Source organism: Alexandromys fortis, unplaced genomic scaffold (genome assembly GCF_014885135.2).
Source record: "Alexandromys fortis isolate MF-2015 unplaced genomic scaffold, M_Fortis_MF-2015_v1.1 scaffold_34, whole genome shotgun sequence".
In the NCBI taxonomy this organism is placed as follows: domain Eukaryota; kingdom Metazoa; phylum Chordata; class Mammalia; order Rodentia; family Cricetidae; genus Alexandromys; species Alexandromys fortis.
This window is the reverse complement of record NW_026067933.1, coordinates 8,435,964-8,460,176: the sequence shown is the minus strand read 5'-3', so window position 1 is coordinate 8,460,176 and position 24,213 is coordinate 8,435,964. Positions and strand designations below refer to the sequence as shown.

The following is a 24,213-nucleotide window of genomic DNA, read 5'->3' as shown; positions in this document are numbered from 1 at the left end:
CTTAGGTTTCTAATTGCCCATTGAATCTTATCCTCAGAAACCCTTCCTCATATGCAACATGTGAAGTAGCAACGTTTGGTCATTTCTTATATTGGGGGAGATGGGAAAAAGGGGGGAGTTATGTTACTACAATTATAGATTTCTTTTTGTTGACTCTGAAGGGTCACTGCATCCAAACGTCATCAGTAAGTCTTGTTTTGACATTTCATTACAGATAACTCTGTAGAATGAGCAACTTATTTATATGGCTTAGAATACTCTGATGTTTTTGTGCTTGGCGGCTTAATCATTAATTAAAAACGATGTGTTTTATTTTTCTTTTTGTTTTACACAACTGTGTTGCAAGCGTTTTAAAATTCCAGTTAAAAGATCTTAGAGCTTGATAAATGAAGGAAGTTCCTTGGAGAGAATATGTAAAATTGTTCAGTTCAAGACATTTTTTTGTGGTAACTTTTATGCCACAGACACAGAAAATCAATACTACCTGAAGGTTTTGATGGGTATTGGGTCAGTGAGAAAACAGAGGTGAATGATAGGAAAACACTTGAAGGGTCAAGGTGCACTGTAAGTCAGCATCCAACGAGGACCCAGCTGCCTGCTCGCTTGCCTTTCCTGCAAAGGAATTTTTATTCTTGATCATTTCAATGTATTTTAACCACGTTCAGCCCCAATTCTTCCCCTTAACGCCTTACAGATCCACTTCCGCCTCTTCATACCCTACTTCATGTCCTTTCTTTCAAAAAAAAAATAAAAAATCTAACAGCCCACCAATTCTGACGTGTGGTATCAGCCTACTAGAAGCCAGACCCTTAAAGAAAATGGACTCTTCTTCTCCCAGAGCCTGTGAACTGGTCATAGCCCTTCTGGCTAGGAATGGAGCACATAGGCCCCCTCCTTCTCCATCTAGAACGACTGGCTTGGTCTTCTGCAGACAACCATAACTGTTCTGAGCTCCTGAGTCTAGTGTCCTCTCATGTCCAGAGGAGACTGTTTTGTTCTGGTGCTCCCCACCTCTGGCTCTTAGAATATTTCACGTAGTCTTCCACTGCGGTTCCTGAGCCTTAGGATAGGGGTGTGGTATCGATGTCCTGTTTGTGGCTGGGCACTTCTTAGGCACTTTGGATGATTGTGTTGTGTTATTAGCCACCATCCACTCAACTAATCCATAGGTAGAGAGATGTCAATTTAGAGGGAAATTTGATACTATGACCATTTATTAAAAATGATAGCAGTTGGTTCAGGGGTTGAGGCTTCACAGGGTGAAGGGTCCACAGCCACGGGTTCTTGGCCAGACCTGCAGTTAGCAGGCATGTGTTTTCTCCTCTAGAGTGAGCCTTCAATGCAATTAGAAAGCAGTTGTTTACTCCTGGAACATGCATTGTGCTCATGACTCTATCTTGCTGGTCACTGTTGTGGCCCACAGGGTTCGCAGATGGGGAACTCTGATGATGATTTTCTTCCCCAACCAAAAGTAATGACAGTAATCATAATTATTTTGGAGTCTTTGGGACTTCTCTGACCAACAATACAAGGGGAGGTATCTCATACCTGGCACTGGGATTTCTGTTTGACAACATACGTCTTCTGGGATGTGCATGATCTGCTGCGCAGCTCCAACAACCTTGTTATATGAATACATACATGTACTATGAAACCTATAAAATACATTTCTACATGGCTGTGTCAAACATCCCCAGTGTTGTTTGCCCCACCCCACTGCCCTCTCCTGCTCTACCCTCCCACCCCTCTCTCCACTTAAAACTCCCTCCCCATTGTTAACCCTTTCCCCCTCCATATGGTCTCTGTTCTGTTAGAACGATCTCCCTTGGGATCTTTCTTTGCCCTTCCCATCAACAGTCCCTTTCTTGTTTCCTTATTAGATAGGTATTCTAAATTCAACACAGACATCTAAAGATTTGACACTAGAGTCCACGTATCGGTGAGAGCATGCAGCATTTGCCTTTCTAGGTTACCTCATTCCGTATTCTGTTTTCCAGATCCACGCGTTTACCTGCAAAATTTCATCATTTCATTTTCCTTCCTAGCTAAAGAAAATTCCATTTTAATACAGGCTTCACATTTCATCACTCCTTCATCATTTGATAGACATGTCGGCTGTTGTCATGTTCCAGACACTGTGAGTAAAGCGACCGCGGCCACGAATGAGCAGGTATCTTTGCAGCAGGCAGTAGGGCCCTTTTGATAGACGCCTGGAAGTGGTACAGCCAGGTCAAATAGCAGAGCTGCTGCTGCACTAAGGTCCACAGCAGCTCCCTCAGTTTTCCCTTTCACAGTAGCGCGTGAACGTTCTCCTTTCCCACAGCCTTGCCAGCACTCATTGTCTTTAGTTTCCTTAATCTTAGCCTTTCTGGCTGGGGTAAGATGAAATCTCAAAGAACATTTAATGCTTTAGAGATGGCTAAATATAATGAGGATTTATCAAAAATATTTCATAACCATTTGTATTCCTTCTTCCGAACACTTTGTAAGGTTCCGTAGCCCACTGTTGGATTGTTGCCTTCATCCTAAATGGGAAAGAGGAGGCTCAAAGTGGGAAATCAGCAATGGAAGCCTCGCGCATGTGCGCGTGCATACACACACAAGTCAGGCTGTGGGCAAAACCTAAGCTCCCCTTCTCTTCCATCACACACGCTTTACTTATTACAGAAGGGAGACTATCGGTTGTATTGTTGTTTGAATATGGCTGCGTCACCAAAGAAGCCCATGGATAAGGTGTAAACAAGTGGAGGTGGCGGAAATCTTTAAAAGGTGGCTAGCAGGAGGAAATGTGTTGCACACTGGAGCCACTAGCCCTTGATCCCTGGCTCCAGATGTGAGCACGCAGCTTCATATACCCTGGCCATTGCCATCTGCTGCGCACCATGAATTCCTGCCCATGAGGCTCCAAAGCTATGAGCCGAGTAAACCTTTGCTCTGTAAAGCCGGCTGCCTCCCAAAATTCATTGCAAAGCTTAGTAATATAACTATCCAGATGTAAACCGGCCTCTAAGTTTATCCTGTCTTTGTCTACTGGTGGGAATCGCAGGAATGTAAGGCAGAAACACAGCTTTTATTATCAGTGGCATGGTCTAAGCCCTCTGCAGCCAGCCCTCGTACACTGGGTCAAGTGCTCTTTTCAGAGACAGTTGTGACATTAAACCCAACAAGTGTGTCAGCTTTTTGTTCCGTTTTCATAGAAAATTTTTTTCTATCATACATAATCACTACAATATAAGAATTATTACTGTGAACAAAAGCTATGGTCTTAAGAACTGTATCAGTAATCATTTTCCACTGAAAACTCTCTGTTGTGGGAATGAATTAGCTTCCTGTGAGGATGTATCTTGAAGCCTTTCTTGGGATGTTCACTACAATGGAATCCACGCTAGAGTGAATCTGGAATTAAAAGTTCATATTTTGAATAAACTTAGACCTTGATCTAAAGATTTGAGGAACATACATTACTTCCTGTCTTTTTGTCTTTGCTTCCTGTATTTTTGTTCATCTGAGACTGTAAACTAGGCAGCTGTCACCTGACCTGGCTTCACGTTTGGGCATGACCCTCTCTTTCCACCTACCTCCAAGTGGAAGCCACAAAGTCCAAAGAGAGCCTGTGGTTTACACACTATCTGGCTAACACAAGGACAGCAAACAAGCGTATATCATTTAAGAGCTAGAAGAGTCTTTAGGTTTAAACATTCGTTAGCTATTGTTGGTTGACGGGGGAAGAGCTTCAAGCAGAAATGAATATGCATTTTAGACTTCTTAAAACTGCTTCTCTGTCATGTCAAAATTAAGAGACTTGTCAATTTTATTTCAGTCTGACTAGCACATAGATTGTCCCTTTCGATCTGTGTGTCAAGGCCCATTGACTTTTAAGCACTCTTCAGGTCTTTATGGAGCTTTTTAAAAGTGCTCTTTAAGTCACCAGAAAAGTACAGATAAAATCCCAGGCAGTTTCACTAAAGGCACTGAAAGGTGGCAGCCCTTGGATCTGTACGGTAAGATGATTAATTGCTTTCCAACTACGACTAAACATTCTTAGTGAATAACTAGACTGGAATTCAGGACCAACGCTCCCTCACAGTTCCTAAAAGGGTTTCGCTTTTCAGAGTTAGATGATCATTATATCTGATTCATTTCTTCAACATCTTTATGTCATTGGCTTTATTGAAGAGAGAAGAGTATCTGTTTTGATGTGTTTTCTTTCCCCAGAAGTTATTTCTTCCAGATTTCAATAAATCTCGTTCTAAAATAATAATAATCAGAACCTGGCATTTCCTCTTAATAAAGGCCCATAGATCTGATGAATTATGTAAACATTAAGAGGAATTTGCTGCAGAGGTCATAATCGTGTAGCCATCTGCTCCTCAACTCAGCCTGCTCTCTCTGTAGAAGCTCAATGGGAACAGGCACTACGTGCTTTAAGATGGGAGAATCATGAGACATAGTTTCGTTCTTGGTCCTTCCATCTTTGACCCGTTCACAGTGAGTCCCTTCCCTATAGATCTCTCTTCCATCTTTCCCCAGGCCCACTGCAAAGACTCAAACTCTCACCATTTTCTCAAGCTCTCAGCTGCCTTTGGCTTTCTTTATTCTCGATGTAAGGTCTCCTTTCAGACGTAGAGAGTAGCAGAAGCCCATTTGGTCTCCATGTCACTCATTTTGACCTCCTTGGGTATGTCTCAGAGAGTGAAGTGGTCTTTCCAACCTGTGATCCTGATCTCCGTCTCTCCAGCATCTTTGATTGTTCTGCCTGCCCTGCCCTCGTTTTTGCTCCTGCCCTCCCATCTTTAAACTCTCCCTAAACCATTTTTTTCATTCAGCCCTTAAGCAACCAGCTGCCTCTTCAAGAAAGAAAGAAAACACAGATGCAAGGCGTGCTGATAGGATCTTAAATACACAGTTGCCTAAGAAGTTGCTCGGATTTGTCTTATCTTTTCAGTAAGAGTTCTTGAAAATGTATGCCTAACCTGTTTTCTCTGCTTACTTTTTTCCTATTAATTGCCTAACTCATTTGATTCAAGTAGTCACCTTCATATACCAAGAAAGTCTCCTTGTTGCCAAAGATAATGGACATTTGTTTTATTCCCACTGTCTCCCCCTGTGGAATACACTCTGATCCACGATGTATGTCTAATTTCTCCCCCCACCCCACCCCCTCTTCTTCACAAAACCCATCCAAACTCAGCCTCTTGTGTCTCCGTGTTTCCTTTGTTTACTACTTTTCTTTATACCTTTGCAATTAAGGCAATGCTAGCCCCTGTCTGAAATGCTGGGGTCAGAAAAGTTTCAAATTTTAGAGTTTTTTTCCATCACGCAGATTCTAGAATAGAAAGCATAGGCCATAATAAATATCCAAAATTAAAAAATGCTTCAGAACTCACAACTTTTTAGGCGTGCAGGTACTCAAAAGATGACAGACATTAGAGGACATTACATTCTTGGTTTTTAAATTATGGGTGTTTATCCTGCATAAAGTTTAAATGCATTGCTCTGAAACAATGAAGACGACAGCTTTTGTAGTTCAGATGAACCAATGGAACACAAATTTCTGTCTTTGACTCCGAGGTCTTTTACTTAGACTACCATCTCACTTTGGAAGGTGTCTTTGAGGTAGTAATTAAACTATCTTGAAGTCTCAGTCTCTCTTATGATCAACAACTTTGCTGAATCATCAGCACATAAGTGTTCTCTCTCTTCTTAGTATCTTCCTAGTCCTGTCATCACTTTCGACCTAAATTTATGAACTCTGTTTGCGATCATTCTTTCAGATATTAACTTAATTTCATTTATTTCTTTTGTCATATGTGTTTACTAAGTGCCATGTAATGACAATAATTTAGTAGTTGACAGCCACGTTCCCGGGCTAGTAAGAAACACACATTGCAATGCAGTGTGTTGAGGGCAAGATGAGAGGAAGGCACCTGAGAGAGTCCCTGTTTCCCTCTGGAAGACGAGAGAGGCATCAAAATTTTCCAGACAAATCTCCTAAGGCGAGACCGAGAGTTATCCGGGTGAAGCAACTAAAGACTGCTCCATAAAGAAAACCCACATACGCCAACACCCAAAGTGGGAGAGTACATAGCTTGCTTTAAAAACTCAGAATCGAATGGTTAGTCCAGCAATTGCAGTAGTAAGTCTGGGGAGATCACGTGTGTCTTTCAAGATTTCCTAAGGCAGTGACTCTTTGTTCAGTTCAGAAACAGCATAATCAGATTTTCCATCCAGGAAGAAAAAATGTCTCTTGTGCTTTGGAGAGCATATGATGAAGACAAGGGTGGAGAGGGGAAACCAGGTAGAAAACTGTAGCAGTACAGGTAAGAGGTGACACTGAGCAATGAGACAGGCATGTCTGCCATTCCTGCAAACGGGAGTCCAATACGATGACGATGTGGGAATGTGGGAGATGTGAGGCACAGATAAGATGCCGGTGGGAGAGCAGGTGTCCGGAGAGCGAGTACAGGTTCCACAAGGATCTCCATCTGTTCTTTTGGCTCCACTTACTCCTCCTGCTCTTCCAGCCTGTTAGCTTTGTTGGCTCCAGCCCTCGCTTCTACACTTCTTGTCCTCTCTTTTCTTTTCCTTTTAGGTTGTATTAATTCTTTATTTGTTGTTGTAACAAACTGCATAACAAGAAGCAACTTAAGGGAGTGTTGGTCTCAAAGTCTGCTCAGGTCCTTGTGCTATATGGCTGCAGTTCTGCTGAAGCCTGCCTGGTTCTCTCAGGAGAAGGGGATTGTTTTGGTTGGTGGTTGGTGGTCTGCAACAAAATAGCCCATCAGGGCAAAGAAAGCATGGTGGTAGAACATGAGACTGATCGATTGTCACATTGTGTCCGTAATCAAGAAGCAAAAAGCCTTGAATGCCAGTGCATAACTTGCTTGCTCCCCTTTTCCTTTCTGTTTAATCTGTAACACATTTGAGGTAGATCTTTCTGGAAACATGCTCTCAGACATATCCAGAGGTGCATCTCCTAGGTGATTCCAAACCCAGTCAAATGGACCCTGAAGATTAACCATCATGGTGATCTCACCCAACTTCCTATCTTTCCACACTACCTACATGCTGATTGCTTCTTAATTTAAGTCTTTGTTCTAGACCTTTATTCTTCATTCTAAGAACCAAATATTTCACCACATGCCTAACAACTCTTGACTGTGTAAGCTGTACATCAACTGTGAATACAACCAAACTGGTTTCTTCACATCCCCTGGTCTTCAAAATTCCTGGTCGTAAACCCCACTGGTTGTGCTAACCCTTTGCATCACCGTATCTTCAATTGGGAAGACCATTTTCCTTATTATAAAATCTTTAGTTTTAATTCCCTTTTAAACCACACACCTGATATTTTAATTCCATTCTCTCTATCATCAAAATACAGCCACAGTTCAGCCATTTCAGCCCGAAGGAAACTCCTTATTTCCTTGTAGCCCAGGCCAGTCCATCAGGTGGGACCACGTCAGCAGTCTTCCGCTGGCTTCAGTGCCTCCCCTTAGGCCACGTTAACCCCTGCCATGGGCGGTCTTCCTTCACACATTCAAAGGGATTCCATTCTTCTTACCCCTACTCAGAAATCTCTTTCCACATGCCATTTGTCTGAGTTCTCCCTCCCTCGACCTTTTTCTCAAAAGTCACCTCCACAGATTTTCAAAGCCACAGACTTCTCCCTGTACCCTCCCTTGAGACAGTTCAGATCTCCAGACGCTGTCAACTTCTAATATACTCTACATCCTGCCTGCTTATGTATTGCCCCTGCTAGTAAGTGCTTCCCAAAAGAACTGGAGTGTGTGTCTGCTTCCTGATGTATTTCAAGCATAGTAGGGCCTGATGAACATGTGCTGAATTCAGGCTGAGTAGTTGTTGATAGACAGAACTAATGCAGAGAGATGGATTTTTATACTCTCTGCTCATGAAGGTCAAACAATACTGAACTAGGGAGTCCCCACTTTTTTCTCCTTGATCCTCATCCTTGTGCTGAAGCAACCTTTCTCATCAGCACCACCAGCCTGCAAATAACAACACAGAGATTTATTCATTTATAAAAGCTTGACCTTAGCTTATACTTGTTTTTAACTAGCTCTTATAACTTAAATTAACCTATTTTTAATAGTCTATGTTCTGTCATGTACTGCCCATCCTGTTTCCTTCCTGTCTCCTAGTGTCTCTCTCCAGCCTTCTTCTTCCTCTTCTTCTTCTTCCTCTTCCTCCTCTTCTTCTCTCTCTCTCTCTCTCTCTCTCTCTCTCTCCCCCCCCTCCCTCCCTCCTGCCTAGCTATTGGTCGTTCAACTTTTTATTACACCAATCACAGAAAATACATCTTCACACAATGTACAAATATCCCACAACACTGTGCCTAGATGGTTGAATGACCCTCTGCACTGTTTTACAGCCTTTGTCTCCTTCCCACTTCTGTCTGCTCACCCCATGCTCACCAAAATGGGATGTTTCTACTAACTTCCATATCCATTGGTTTCCAACAACACATAGAATGCAGAGCCTTCAACAGAATGCACGAGGCTTTCTGTGAATGTGATTTGACAGTTTCAACCATGTGAGCCCCTCCCACCCAGCCTCTCTACTACTGTATTAGAAAAGCTATGTCCCTTGTCCTCAAAGTGTCTGCATCTAGCTTAGCTGTCCTAAGACCTAGTTTAAGCCATTCCTGCTTTCTGGGATGTCTTTAGTGTCCCTTCTCTTTGTGTTCCTCTTATGACAGCACTGCTAGAAGTGGGTGGGTGGTGTGGGAGAATTGTCTGTAATCTGTCAATCATGTTTTAAATAAACGCTGATTGGCCAGGCAGGAAATATAGGCGGAAAACCAGACAGGAAGTAGAAATGATGTAATGAGAACAGGAGAATTCTGGGAAGGAGGAAGTTGATTCCTCCCACTCCTGCCCAGACCACTGAAGCAGCAGGATGTGATCTGCAACCACTGAAAAAAGGTACTGAGCCACATGGCTAACATAGATCAGAAAAATGGATTAATCAAGATGTGAGAGTTAGCCAGTAAGAGGCTAGAGCTAATGGGCCAATCAGCTTATAATTTATGGAGACCTATGTATGATATTTCTCTGGGACTAAATAGCTGGGGGTACCAACCAGGAGTGTTCATGTTATAGGTGGGGAAGAGGGCACCTAGTCCTCTGGGCAGTGATTCTTTAAGTGAAAAGGGTCATTTAAAAAGACCATTCCCTCTTCTTACACTTCCTTTTCCTCAAACATACATCTTACACAGAAACAGGAGCCTGTGTGTAAGTACACACACATACACACACACACACACACAGTACTGAGCTGTTTTCTCTTCCATTGATCAGTTATATAAATGCAATGCTGAGCACAGTTGTTTTTATGTTGTCCTAACCTTTAGGTTTATTGATTTTTTTTTTCAAGCATTCAGGGTGTTTACTGAATGTTAGAAATGGGGTCCTATACTTACCTTTCTGCTCTGTCCTATTTTCATAGGGTTTGACTCACTTCCCATTCTCTGTTCATTTAAAGGTATTTAATTTTTATTTCGTAGAAAATGTGCTTAGTTCTTCATTTTCTGATGATATATTGATCACACACGTAATTGCATTATTTTCACCCATGAAAATCCTCACCTGTGGAAAATAACAGCCAAGTCTGGTAATTCCATTCATTCACAGTAGTACCACAATCTCTACTTTGCCTAGTGAAGAAATTTTTGTATAATTCAGCTTCAAAAGGGAGACGTCACTCATTCGGTTTCAGAGGTGGCTTGCTAGCGTCAGCATCCTAGATGTTCTCAGACGTGAGCCAAATGGAGTTGAGAACCAAGTGAAAAGAGTCCTAGAAAGAAATGTCCACCCGGTGTGACACCTTGTGTCCCCTTTCTTGCTAGGTAGTGGTTTCTCTCCTTATGGCGCAGCCACCATGACAAAAATGGACCTACTCACTGCCTATTTCCCTGCGCAGCTGTTTAGTGTTTGCCTTGTGCCAACCCAGAGGAAATGGACCCGTCAGTAGTGTAACCTGCCTTTAAGCCTAGCACTAGGAAGCAGAGACAAAAAGAAGACCCTTTGAGACCAGCCTAAACAACATACAAGACCTTGTCTCATTCCAAAGATAATGGAGGGAGGAAAGGGAGAGAGGAAAGACACGGATTAACCCACTCCTGAGCACGGATCCCCCATTTGGAACCAGAACATGCCTTATGCCCAGGACATTTTCCACCTCCACCCGCAGACAGGAGGGGATGTCTGATTCACCAGTGAGCAATGTAGCAGCTTCCTCTTCTCTGGATGTGTCTCCCTCTCGACTCCCGTTCTGACTGCCCAGTCAGGTTCATGCTTTCCAAACTCTGCGGATGAATGGAGCAGGAAAGGGTTGCTGAGCTTGGTTTATTTTAACTTGCATGTAGAAAGATGTAATCTGTGAATTTATTTTATTCAGTGTTCCCGGCTTAATTGAACAAAATCTGGTAGAAAGTCTACACAAACTCCCATTCATTCATCTATTAGGCTGAATAAAAATCTGCTTCTGATTTCAGGCCTTTTAGTATGGTCTTAACAATGGGGGAGTTCAACCTCCCCATTTCCAAGGATAGCGAAATGTTCTTGTATGAGCTACCATTTATTAAAATGGGGTAAATGCCTGTCCATCAATCAGAACTCTGACAGTTCAATGAATGCTCTGAATGGTATTTTATTTTTGCAACGTGCACAATAGTAAAACAAATGTCCATTTATTCTTTTTTCCCAGAAGTTGGATGTTTTCAGCCATTCTTAAAAGAACAAAGATGTTTGCTAACAGTTTATGAGTTTATGAGACAAAAATCTTGAGGCTAGAATGAATTCTGTTCTCTTAATCTTTACTCTTGCCATATCAGGCCTGAACAAAGATCGTAATCATACATTGAAAGTGGAAAATGCACAATTCGCTTTTTGTTAGGCTAAATGTCTGTCATTTTCAATATGATGGTCAGGAGAAAGACTGAGATAGCTACATAAGAAGGAGAACAGAAGTACTATAAGTCTTTAAAGAAACGTTTGTGTGATGCCACGCAAGTGCTTAGGGCCTCCCCTAGTCCATTCATTGTAACACATGTACATTATTGTAGTGCTAAGTTTAGCATGTTCTTCTATCGCCATCTGTATCTGAATCTTTAATAAATATGCAGATCTAGATCTTTTATGAAATTTCATGGAATGTGCAAGTTGCTATCTTCAGTATAACTTTTTTTCTAGAAAAAAAATGTTTATGCCCTTTGACTGTTACACCTTTATATGTATTTAAAATCACTTGAACTTACAAATCACATTTAAAACAATGTTTTAGATATATAACAAGAACAAAACCAAGATAAAAATAAGAAATGGTGCACAGTTTACAAAGATAGATAGATAGATAGATAGATAGATAGATAGATAGATAGATAGATAGATAGATAGATAGATGTGTGTGTGTGTGTGTGTGTGTGTTTGGGAAACAGATCCTTAAAAAAAAACATTGAATCAAGCCCAGTAATGCATGCCTTACTCCTCAATACTAAGGAAGCTGGAATAGAAAGATCCTAAATTTAAGGTATGCCTGGACCACAGAGAAAGTTCAGCAAGACTGTTTTAGCAAATACAGGGCTAGGGATATAGCTACATAGTAGAGCACTTGCCTACTAAGGCATTTGGTTCAAATCCCAGTATAAATAAATCAATCAATAATAAATAAGGAGGGACTAAGGAAAATAAGAAAGCAGGCAAGCACAAGACAGAAAATAGTTTGACTCCCAAGATAAATAGATTCCATCCAAGTCTCTTCATTCCAAGTTCTGTTTTTTCCAGAAGGTGATCCCTCCCTTATTTTTCTCTTTCCACTTACGACTAGGATTGTCGTTTGAATGCATTCCTGGAACATATTTACACTAAAAAAAGAACCCCGTATTTGAGATTCGAAGTTAACTGGGTCTCCTACACCTTCACTTCCTAAATCTCTGTGGGGATATGGGCTTACTCTTTAAACTAATGGTTCCTGTTTGGCCCTTACTGCGGCCTCTGCCTTGGAAGAACTTTAAGGGTTTCAAGAACTTGAAAGTGAGTTAGAGGAAAACCACAAGATGGCCAAGGGTGGGGAAATAACAAATAGCTCTATTTAAACTGTAGAGAGAAATAAAGGAATGAAACACTAGGCAGGTATTCGGAGTGCTCTTCCCCAGAGCACTGGCCAACTTCCTCATTTCTGTGGAGAGCAAGGTGAACTGGCTAACGCACGGTTCGGGGTAACAAGCAGCTTGGGTGTTGCATTTATTCAATGTCAGCGTGTGCTGCATAAATGAAAGCCAGTGTATCCCATAATTTAAGACCTTTGTGGCCAGCCCACAAGGTAGAAACAAGAGTCTGACCCTAAGGCCAGTCTCTATGAAGGGGTAAAGCACATTCATATCGACCTATGGCCTAAGCCTCCTCCCACTCCCTCCACCACATCCCGCCTCTTTTCCAGAAAGTTCTATGTGCCAGAGTTCTAAGTAGAGTGCCAGAAAGGTACTCTAGAACCAATTAATCTATATATGTTAAAAATAAGCCTGTCTTGTGGGAACTCTGGATTATTTAAATATGGTCATACAAAAGAGCAGTTGGATGGGCTGAAGAGTCTGGATGCTTCCTTCTGTCCCTTTAACCCACCATTGGAAATTGCAGTTGTGAGAGCTGTGAGAGGCTCTTGGACTTGGGATGTAACTCTCTGGTAGACCAGTTGCCTAGCATGGTAAAGGCCTTGTGTGGAGAAGATGGAAAAGTAAAAGGGGGAGGAGAAGGGAGGAAAGAAAAGAGTAGGTGGGGGTGGGGGGAGGAAGGATCTAACTGCATTGAAAAAGATTTTGATGTGGTATATTGTCTTTATTATTATGTAGACCATGGTTAATATGGAGGCATAGGGGGAAAATCCAGAAAAAAAAAAAGATTGTAAATTTTGCTTCCTTTTTTTCTTTTTCATTCTCTTTTGTTTTTGTTTGTTTGTTTTTGGTTTTTGTATGTTTGCTTGTTTTTTTGAGATAGGATTTCTCTGTAGTTTTGGAGCCTGTCCTAGAACTAGTTATTGTAGATCAGGTTGACCTTGAACTCACAGGTAAACTTTGCTTTCTTAACAGTCCTGTGTTTTCATTTATGTTTTAATTTAGGCTACAGGCTTAAGGTATAGAGTTTATCTCGCTGTCTTCAAGCCAACAGAAGTTCTCAGTATCCAGACTTCTGCTCATCATGTAACGGATGCTCTCAAAGATCTGTTCCATATTGTGTACCACCGTGTACTGTGGCTCTTTACAAATCCAGGACTAGAAATGTCGTCAGAAACTTTCTAGTTTCTAGTGACTTGATTATTACGGTCCTACCTTTTCTTATCTGGTGAAGCAGGCTCATGCATGATGATCACGCAGAGGTTGGCAGCCAACCCTGGAATTGATCCTAATCTTCGCTCTTCTTTGAAGAGGGTCTCTGTTGTTCATCACTGTGTATCCCAGGCTAGCTGGTCACCCACTTCAGAATAGTCTCCAGGTTCCACTTCCTTTCTTGCAGCAGAGGCTCTGGTAATTACAGACATGCACGTTACTTCAGCACTTCATGTGAGTTCCATGGACTCTCCTAGGGTCTCATATGCCTGCATGCCAAGTTTCTTACCTGCGGGACCATCTTAAAGGTGTAGTTCTACCTCTCCTACTTTCAAAGTTAATGGAAAGGGTGTAATGTAGAGAGATCTAAGAATTTTCCTTGGAATATCGTTCTTGCAAGCCCCCTTATATGTGGCAGTGACTGGTTTTTTTGGTTTAGCTTCCTCAATATGGCATCTCCGCCATTTTCCAGAATTATAAATTCCCTTTTACACTCAAATGTACTGTTGAAATCTTTTATAATTTTTTATTTTAACTCACCACTTAGGTACATTATTTTCATCTTGAGTTTATGCTAAATGTTATAAATGACTTCAGAAATATACAATAGGAGAAAGAAATAAAACGGTAAACCACCTCAAGAATCTCAGTTAATGAATATATTCCCAGGTGTCAAGTGAAATATTTACAAGTAATTGTTGAAAAACACAAAGAAAATATTTTGTTCCACTTTATTTGAATATTTTATGTACCATACTGAGCATGTCTGATCTTTTCCATTTCCTGTAAAGTTGAGGTTTTTGGTTTTTTGGGGTTTTTTTTGTTTTTTTTTTTTTGCGTTTGACCTGTGTTATGAACTCACAAGTTCATATTTTTTTCCTGGATATTATTTGCTTGTGGTTTGCACGGAGTAAAGGGATCATTATTAAATGGCTGACAAAAAGGAAGAAGGAAGGAAACAATTTCGTTGGCTCTTATAAGCTTAAACTATGGTGGGATTCAGATTGCCAAATGACAGTGAGAACCTTCCTCTCTCCAAGTCTGAGCTCCTCTGCCCACAGCATCAACTTCAACTCTGGCTAGCTTGGCCAACATGGCAGCAAAGATGGCCCTCAGAAAGCCGCAGGAGGTATCATCTGAATGTCTGGAATCTCTGAACATGAGCCATTCTCTGCCAGCATCCATTTGGTTGTCCTTGCTTTGGTCACGTGTGCACCCTGACAGAGCACTGGCTCAGAGGAGTAGAGCTCCTCGAAAAGCCAGTCTGGTGCGCATACTCTCCCTGCAGTGAGACTTAAGCAATATGATTGGTAGGCAGTCTCAGTAGACGGGGCAGAGAGAGTTCTCAAAAAAGCTTCTGGGGAAGAAATAGTGGGTGCTAAGCAGGTGTAAATAAGTGTTTCTGCGTCTTCTGAATGAAATCTTTGCCCTAGAAATGCTACTAAAGAGAAACATTTCAAATAAGCATCAGATATTTTAAAAATTAGAAATACCAAAGAGACCTTGGGTTTGTTGGGGTTTTTTTTTGTTTTTGTTTTTTTGTTTTTTTTTTTTTTTGAGACCTTGGTTTTTTTGTGTGCATTTAGCTAACATTTTATTCTCTTTAAACATATATGTCATCTGAAACAAAATGAGAATAATGTTTATCTTATATGTACCAACTAGAAAAGATGGTATAACTGAGTGTATCTCACAAACTGGAAAGTGTTTTCAACATAGCTCTACATCACCGGGACTTTTGAGAAGAATCAGTTCCTAAAGCAAAGTTAATTGTGCCAAAGTTTACAAAGTCTTCCTCTTTAAGAAGTGTCTCATTGTGCCTGCTGTGATTGTCCCCAAGGAATCAATCTTTGAGGAGAACACTATGCTTCTTGCTGGTACAGTGGCTGAGCGGCACAGGTGCTACTCGACAAAAGCCTGAGAACCCACCCCATTGCTAGGTTTGGGAGGGAGGACATGACCAATGCAAGGTATTTTCATGCGAAAACTCGGAAGCCGAGAAGTGGCCGAGAAGAGTTGAATGGCCACTGGGAAGGTTGGGCGGAGCCTGAATTCATAGTTAACAGGCTGTCTCTAACGTAAGGATTCATAAATGCCCCAGGTTTATGACCAAGATGGCACCGGGGTGCTCATTGACAGGAAATGCTTGTTTAGTGAGAGTATCCTTGCTGCCAACGGCAGAGATCTAAAGAGATGCTTTATAGGTGACTCAGTGCCATCTGCTGTGTGCCAGACTTCAGGAGAATGAATTAGTCAGTCTGTTTGAATCATCTTTATATGTTCCATTTAATTAAAAAAGAGTGAAATGACCAGCGTTATTTCCAAAAGAAAAAAAATGGGGCAGAAGTGGTGAAAAGGCATTCTGGGTTGAAAGTCTCATTCAGAGACATCACAGGAATAAATGTGTCAAGACGAAAACAGATGGGAAGTGAGTGTGTCTGGAGTCACTACCATTATAACCACTACAATTTCAGGCATAGCCAGGTCTGGCACAGAGCTGGGAAGCAAGAGTAATATAGGCAAGTTGGTCGCACCGGCGTGACAGGTAATTGTAGAAAAAAAAATGTCTCTGAGATCAAAATTGTTACACTCAGAACATACTTTGGAGTTCAGTAGTTGAGTTCAGGAATGCCAGTACATAGTCAAGAACCATCCCTGTGTGGGAGGCCAGAGCTCTAGTTTGGGGTATTTGCCAGTTCCTATGAGGTAGCAGTCCCATCATGATGATTTGGGTTGTTAAGATAAGGTCACTGAAATAGAAACTGAGAAGAGACACACAAAATAGGTGTGCTAAGCCAGTACCAGGGGACCCTAGAATGCTACTACTCAAAATTCATTTGACAAATTAGGAAGCTGCTGAAGCAGAAGAAACTGAGCGACTTGTTTTGGGTCATATAGCTTAGCTTTGTTGCCACAACTGTAGCTGGGTTCTGCTTCTCAAAATTATGGATTCCTAAGGAGGAAAAGATAATTGATTGCCACGCCCATTTAACTCCATAGCTAGGCTACATTTCTCTTCTTTGAACTTCTTTCCTTGAGTTTAAACTATTGTGTGATTGCCTGCCTCCCCTACTAGTTTCTGTTCCCCCTGACAATTGGAAAGTAATTTAATCATCTTTGAAACGTCAGCCCTCTTCTTGGTATCTTGCACATTATAGATGCCCATCTATGTTTTCTGGGACTATGAACCAACAGTGATAATATAGGACAATTGTTGACCTACCAGGGGCTAGGCACTGCGCTAACCTGCATCTATCATCAAATTCACAGAGCCATCCTCACAAATGGGCTGAGTCCCACAATGCACCTGGCCAGAGTATGTGGTTGTACATTTGGCACCAGAGTCTGCACTTGGCACTCTGGTCTCACCAACATACAGCTTTGTAAACAGAGACTAGTCTTAATTAACGGGATGGTTAAGAAAATGGAATGTATTAAATGATTAATTACATCCTTCTCTTCTGGCTTTCTTTTGCTTTGCTGTCCCATCCAGTGAGATAACAAAAAGCTCCCTTGTACATATGCCGAGTCCTCGCTAGTTCAGCAGTAGCACAGTGAGTGACATATGTATCAACCTTAGAACACGATCCTTATTTCTAAAACATTACGTAATCCCTCAGATTGTATAAAATAAAATAAAATAAAGATCATTTTGAAGTTTCTTTCACAAGAGAAAAATTAGAAGCCAGGCACACTCAGTGCTGCTTTAATGGGCATCAACTTGGATGCAAATGAATTCTAATGTTGTTTGGACTTCCTTTTGGAAAAAAATGCATTCATTTATTTCCCTCACATCATACTTTTTGGAGAAAACACAGAAACAGTGTTCCCATTCTTGGAAGACATACTGATGTATGTCACGTTGAGAAAACATTTAAAGTTTCATATAATATACTCTGGACTGGTGAGACAATTTATCCCTAATCCTTTCTATTCATTCATTCTTCTTCCTTTCATTGGCCCCCAAAATGTTCTAGCATATTTCAAAACAATTGAGAACGATATGTTAAATAGTAAGTTCAATTCCCATTCTTTCTACATATATTTTTTAAATGGTCATATGTCTTCCAAATCTCCCCTCTTGTTGATACTTAAGAACAATCACATGAGGGTATTGGACAGTGGCCACAGAGGTAGATGGATGGCCTTAAGTCACATGGCTAGACAGGGAAGGGCCAGGGTCGGAAACATGATGCTGAAACTTTTGCTCTGCTCTGACCCCTGTGTTCTGGACGCTGCTTCTGGACGCTGCTTCCATGTTGAGGAAGCGTCCGAGGGTGGCCGCTCTCTGCTAGGCGTGGAATTGGGTGTCACACTGGGTGACTCCTGACAGACATGCTCATCCAGAGGAGGAGGCTAACCATACTTCCTTCTTCACAGGATGTTTCTGAAGAGAAACGAGACGGTTTAACAGAATGCCCAGCACGTGGTAAGCACACAATGCATGTTATTGTTGCTTTTATGATTCTGTGGCTTATACCTCTCCCAGTAATTTATCTTATTGAAGCTTTGCTTTGCTCTCTGGTACATCAGTGACACTCTGGCTTTGCTGCACATCACCTCAAAGCCTGTATCCTCAATCATATCCCTTCATATGAACCCCAAAGACCACTGTGTTTTCAACTGTCTGCACCAGGTTTCTTCTCTTTCCTGAATGTGAAGAGGTTGTCAGAGAATGTTGATTGTATCTTACCTTAAAGGAGCGCTGGGGCTCAAAGGAACTGTTAGAGTGGTTCTTTTATTACTTCCTTACTGATCTCTGTTTACAGGCTCTTCATCCAGCTGAAGTCCCTAGTCCCTCCTCTATATCCATTCTTGAAGCACATGTCTGTGCACTCTGATTTACTTTTAGAACACAGAAGTATCATCTTCTGAACCTCTCGCTGTTCCTGTACTGTCATGTGACTTCTCCTCTCTGGTTGTATCGGAGATGTTCCGGGAATCTTAGAAATACCTGTTTGGAATATTGCATCATCAGCTTTGTCTCTCACTTGTGCCTGTCACCGCCCCCCTTTTCGTCCTTCCCACGCCGTGTGCTCTCCACTGGGTCTCTTCTATGCACAAAACTGGTTGTCTGTGAGGAATCTTCATTCACTCACCCTTGAGGACTGATTCTAGCCTCATTTGCTGTCTGCTTTCCTCTCTACTCACACTCGTTGCCTCTACCAAGGAACCATGAGCTTTCCAGAGAAAGGCACTGTGTCTTCGTAGGCACCAAATCAGTGTTAGCAGAGGCGGAAGTCTTGCAAATAAGCATACATCTTTCTAATTTAACAATGAACTCCAAGCAACTGCTGTTGCCTTCTGCTAGTTCTTGCTTAAGTGAACAATCTACTTCCTCAAAACACATATTCCCTTACACCTTAACAGTATTGAAAACTACTTTTAAATCTATTGAAACCACTCTTTTGAAGGTCAACGACTACACACATATACAGACTGTGGTCTTCTTGAGACCCTTGCCTGGCCTCTGTCACACTGAAGCAGTGGTGGCTCCTGATGCCTCAATGCCTTCTTGACTCTGCTCAGTTCTTTTAATGTAAGTTTTTGCCCCGATATAATTCACTGGCCACGTCTTTTCCTTCTAGTCCTACCACAGGCACACCAACTTAGGTCTTAACTCTCACTCCTATGCATATACCTGAAGTTTATTTCTCTTGTGCTAAATGAAGTACCAAGTACCCCAAGTTTTGGACTTGCATTTCTTCCTCATTCCGCCGGCTACTACTGTGTCACCGGAAGCAGATGTGTCTCCCCTGAGCCAGTCATGTTCCCATCTATAAGGGCAGCTTTCCTCTGAAGCTTTCATTATTCACCTCTGCTCCTTGGCATAGATGTTCCGTCTGCTCAGAAATTCCATTCGTCACGTTTTCCAAGCATCTGCTTCCTGATAAATGAGTGAGTGAGCCCTTCCAGCCATTCCTACAGTAGAACCTTTACTCGGTTCCCATCACTTAATTATACTCAGCAGGCTTCAAAACCATCTCTCTCAGCCAGCTACCTATTGCTGCCTGCTGTGTAGCTCATTCTACCTCGGCCCAGATGACTCCCGATCATCTCCACCTCCTCTTTCTTCTGTCCAGCCAGGTGGCAAGTCTTACTTACTGAATGGTGCCTCTCACTGCCTCCTTCTGTTCTCGGGGCCACCATCTTGCTGATTCCCCTCCTTTGCTTCATTCTAGGCCACCATAGTTACTGGCCAATCATCTCTTTAAGGCTCTCAATTTCTAGAAACTTATGAGAACCAAAGTTGAAACGTTAGGGCCCAGGTTCTTGTTTCTGAACCTGCTGCTTATCTTTTATTTACACACAGGTCCCGTATATATTTGTGGATTGCCGGCTGTGTTCCAGGCTCCCCGGCATCCATTTCTTGGAATACAGTAACGAATGAGTCAGACAGAGGCTGTCCTCCTAATGGACCTCCTAACATAAGGAGTGTGTGCTATGTCTCATATTATGATCCCGTACAGAAGCCATCTCTCCTTTTCTTGATGCTTGTAGCTTGGGGATTGTGCTATATGGGGTGCTGTAGTGACAGGTAGTTTGGTCATCAGTCTCTGTGTGTTAATTATTAGCCAGGTTTTTAGGCTCACTGAAAAGCAGGAATCATGTTTCCATTTTCCTTAGTGTAAACACAGAGCCTATCACATGTTAGTTGCTTGGTGATATTGGATGTAGTTTCGTAGGTCCAAGGTTAGTCTTTGCCATACCTGTAATGCCAAATGTGGTTTGAAACCCCCTTCAGTCCTGTCAGAAAACACAAGTGTTGGGTGATTAGTTGCTTTCATCCTAAGTACCCTCTTTGCAAAACAATAGCCTACCACTGCCCTTAGCTATTATTAGCAGAGTTTGCACATCTTTAGCCTGAATAACAAGCCAGTCATGCTTCCTGGGAGAAACACTGGTCCATGTGTATACCCCAGAATGCTGAAATAATGTTCTTGGGACTAAAGAGCTTTTTTGACTTGATAATGAACAATATGTTGTTTTTTCCCCCTGGGAAATAGTTCTAAAACTTCAATTCTGAAGATTAAATTTGACTTCACATATTTCAGTCAGCTGTTCCTAGTGATCTCGCATCAAGCATTTGTCTGTCTGAAACAATAGGTTAGCCATAGCCAATTATAACCATACCTTTTCCACACACACAAAAATCCTATAAACAGCATGTGACCGCTTGCTTCTAGGATTTATGATTGGTTTCTTCCACAAGGAAGCTAAATTTAGCCTAGTAATTCTACAGGCTCCCGAGGAAACAACGCCTCCTGTGATTTCTAGAACAAATGAATCTGAACCACAGTTCCTTTCCTTGACTAACCAAGAAAGTTTAAGTGTCAACCTAGTCATTAGCCACAGATATGAAACCACAATAAGCAACCAGCTAGGGGTTAAGAAAGAATGCACTGCGTTCCTTATTCAGCTGCTGAACGGCTCTCGGTTGCCGCATGGGCCTCAACACAGAACATTGTTTGCATCCCATAATGGCCCTTGAAAGCTACTCGCTCGTGGCGTGACTTCTAAAATTAAACTGTGTGGAGTCATGTCCAGTCCTACAATGCATCTCTCTGAGACGCTAGCTAGCGGTTTTTGTTTTCATTCTATGTAAAAATTCCAATGAGGAAATGTTATTTCTGCCAGCGAAGCTGGAGCAGGGCTTCCATTTTTCTTCTTTGTTTCTAATGACGACTAAGCAGCTCTTGCTTGAACGTGTCTTGGCAGATCCGCTTCTCACAATGAAGGCCCCCACCGTGCTCTCACCTGGCATTCTGGTGCTGCTGTTGACCTTGGTGCAGAGGAGCCATGGGGAGTGCAAGGAGGCCCTTGTGAAGTCCGGGATGAATGTGAACATGAAGTATCAGCTTCCCAACTTCACCTCAGAAACCCCCATCCAGAATGTCGTTCTGCACGGGCATCATATTTACCTGGGAGCCACAAACTACATTTACGTTCTAAATGACCAAGACCTTCAGAAGGTATCGCAGTACCAGATGGGGCCCGTGTTGGAACACCCAGATTGTTTTCCATGTCAGGACTGCAGCGGCAATGCCAATTCCTCAGGAGGCGTCTGGAAAGACAACGTCAACATGGCTCTGCTCGTCGACACGTACTATGACGATCAGCTCATTAGCTGTGGCAGCGTCGGCAGAGGTACCTGCCAGCGGCATGTCCTGCCTCCTGACAACCCGGCTGACGTACAGTCCGAGGTTCACTGCATGTTCTCCCCAGATGTGGATGAAGAGTCAGATCAGTGTCCTGACTGCGTCGTGAGTGCCCTGGGAGCCAAAGTCCTCCTGTCTGAAAAGGACAGGTTTATCAATTTCTTTGTGGGGAATACAATCAATTCGACCTACCTTCCTGATCGTTCATTGCATTCGATTTCGGTGAGACGGCTGAAGGAGACCCAGGATGGTTTTAAGTTTTTGACAGACCAGTCCTATATTGATGTCTTACCTGAATTCCGGGAGTCCTACCCCATAAAGTACATACATGCCTTCGAAAGCAAACATTTTATTTACTTTCTGACTGTCCAAAAGGAAACCCTAGACGCTCAGAGTTTTCACACGAGGATAATCAGGTTCTGCTCTGTAGACTCGGGGTTGCACTCCTACATGGAAATGCCTCTGGAGTGTATTCTCACGGAGAAAAGAAGAAAGAGATCCACAAGGGAGGAGGTGTTCAACATCCTCCAAGCGGCCTATGTCGGGAAGCCAGGGGCTAATCTTGCTAAGCAGATTGGTGCCAGCCCGAATGATGACATTCTCTATGGCGTGTTCGCACAAAGCAAGCCAGATTCTGCTGAACCCATGAATCGATCGGCCGTCTGCGCATTCCCCATCAAATATGTCAATGAATTCTTCAACAAGATTGTCAACAAAAACAATGTGAGATGTCTCCAGCATTTTTATGGACCCAACCATGAGCACTGTTTCAACAGGGTAAGTCTTAAAATTAGGTATAAAGCAGAATAAACGCCAATCTAAAAACAGGGAGGGGGATACCAAGACATCTCTGTGGTTAGCCAATGGTTTGTATCCAAAATATTTACAAATTCTTTGTTAGGAAATTGATCTTCATTACTGATTAAAATAGTTTCTTATGAAATTCACGTGGGGCTGGGGAGGTAGCTTGGTCAGGGAAACGTTTGTTATGTAAGCATGGGGAGTGGAGATCCATTCCAAGAACCCATGTGAAGAAAACAGAGGTGGTCCATGCTTGTAGTCCCAGCACTAATAATAGAAATGCCTTGGGCTCACTGGCTGGTCAGTTTAACCTAATTGACACTCTCTAGATCAATGAGAAAGACCTTGTCTCAAATAAGTAAATTAAAACTAAACAGGTACTGAGGAGTGCCACCCAAGGTTCCCTTCTGGTCTCCATGTACCCACACAAGAAATGCATCCAAGAATGCATGCATGCGAGCCACCTCACGCACGTGCATGCACACGCGCGCGCGCGCACACACACACACACACATATACACACACACACAAACATGGAGGGGTGTGATACTATAACTAAAAAAAATAATTTTAACACTTAGTGTGCATTCCTGCATAGCACTTTTTGTTTTGGTTTGATGATCACTAAAAATGGTGCTTTCACAAGAAAGCATAGGAAAATCATTGGTGTTTTAATTAAATAAAGTAGAATTTTTTTTTTCTGCTAGTCATTTGATCCCTTAGTGACAGAGACCAGCGCTGACCTAGGGAGTCCATTGCCTCCTTGGAAGTTGTGTTCAGCCTAGATTTGCATATATAGCATGGTTGTGCCTCCTAACCCAGTAACCCCCAGTGACTGTAACTGAACAGATAGTGTCCCATTAAATCCAGTCTAAAGACATTTGGGTTTTGGAAAAGTGTATCTTGTCCAGACAGGTTTCACTCTAAGAAATAGAGGTTCTCACTGCAACTAGGAGAAACATAAATGAACTGGATAAGAGAAAGCATATAATTCTACCGCAGCACAACCGGGGCATGCGCATTCACGACATCTGCTTGGCTCTTGATGGGTCACCTGGGCTACTTCCCTATGTGCAAAATTACTTGCCTGTTTTATGGGACGCAGAAAATACATTCTTTGCTGAAACAAAGACAACATCCCTCCTTTCCCCTCCAAGGTCTGATAATACATATAACACGCCCCTGCCAGTCCCAACTAAGGCATATTGCTCCCTCACGTGTTTAATGAACATTGTCAACTCTGTAAGACACAATGAAGTTCTTCATCAGGCCGCCCTTTTCTTCAGTGGAAAATACTGCAAAAGAAGAGAAGAAAGCCGGAGGGCTTTCAGAAACCTGGGATTCCAAAGCACAAGTGTGCTATTCAGGGCATCTGAGAGCGCACACTCTCCCTGCATCCAGCAAGCTAGCTGAGCATCGTGACTTTAAAGAGCCTATGGGACTTCCTCCAAGGCTTCCAGGGCTGCTGGTCTTTTTTGGATTTTGTCCTGGAAAAGTTAAAAAAGACAGTCAACTTTGCAAGCGCATACTGGTGTCTTATCTCGTTGTTTTATTTTGTGCGTTTCAGCCTCCCAGTTGTAAATGTTCTTACTCATTTTAAAAAGTCTCAAAACCTCCTGAACTTTATCTTACCTGCTTTGACATTTTTTTAGTTTTCCAGAGGGAACAAAGAGGCAAGATTATCCAATAAAATGCAGGCTAGTTTTATCACGCAGGAAAAATGCCCCCAAAGCCACACCTGAAACCATTATCACCCACATCTCAAAAATTCTTGTGGGAAACGAGATGTAACTTGCCAACAGTCTCCTTGTAAGGGAAGCCAAGTTTTGCACTGGCCAAATTCCATAAAGACAAATACCGGCGAAGCTCCATTCTTTATTTGCCTGTTCATCTTCTCTGCTTACTAGCGGC

The 24,213-nt window shown here is 42.3% G+C and overlaps 1 protein-coding gene and 1 long non-coding RNA gene across 6 annotated transcripts in view; one reads left to right on the top strand and one right to left on the bottom strand.

The window, feature by feature from the left end:
- Met (MET proto-oncogene, receptor tyrosine kinase) overlaps positions 1–24,213 on the top strand; it is a 110,516-nt gene that overhangs the window by 7,407 nt on the left and 78,896 nt on the right. For 2 of the 4 annotated variants that reach the window (XM_050145879.1, XM_050145880.1), the window contains exons 2-3: positions 17,723–17,771; positions 21,062–22,278. In XM_050145879.1, the coding sequence (XP_050001836.1) occupies positions 21,076–22,278 (1,203 nt within the window). In that variant the 5' untranslated portion in view covers positions 17,723–17,771; positions 21,062–21,075. The remainder of the gene's footprint in view (positions 1–17,722; positions 17,772–21,061; positions 22,279–24,213) is intronic. The other 2 variants (XM_050145881.1, XM_050145883.1) reach the window with 1 other exon arrangement.
- On the bottom strand, positions 4,289–21,050 carry LOC126503909 (uncharacterized). Of its 2 annotated transcripts, XR_007592453.1 has the most exons (4): positions 18,984–21,050; positions 18,036–18,296; positions 13,346–17,729; positions 4,289–10,327 (listed from the first exon to the last, which is right to left on the bottom strand). It is a non-coding gene; the product is annotated as an uncharacterized lncRNA (long non-coding RNA). The 2 variants fall into 2 exon arrangements; XR_007592452.1 differs by having other exon boundaries at positions 18,036–21,050.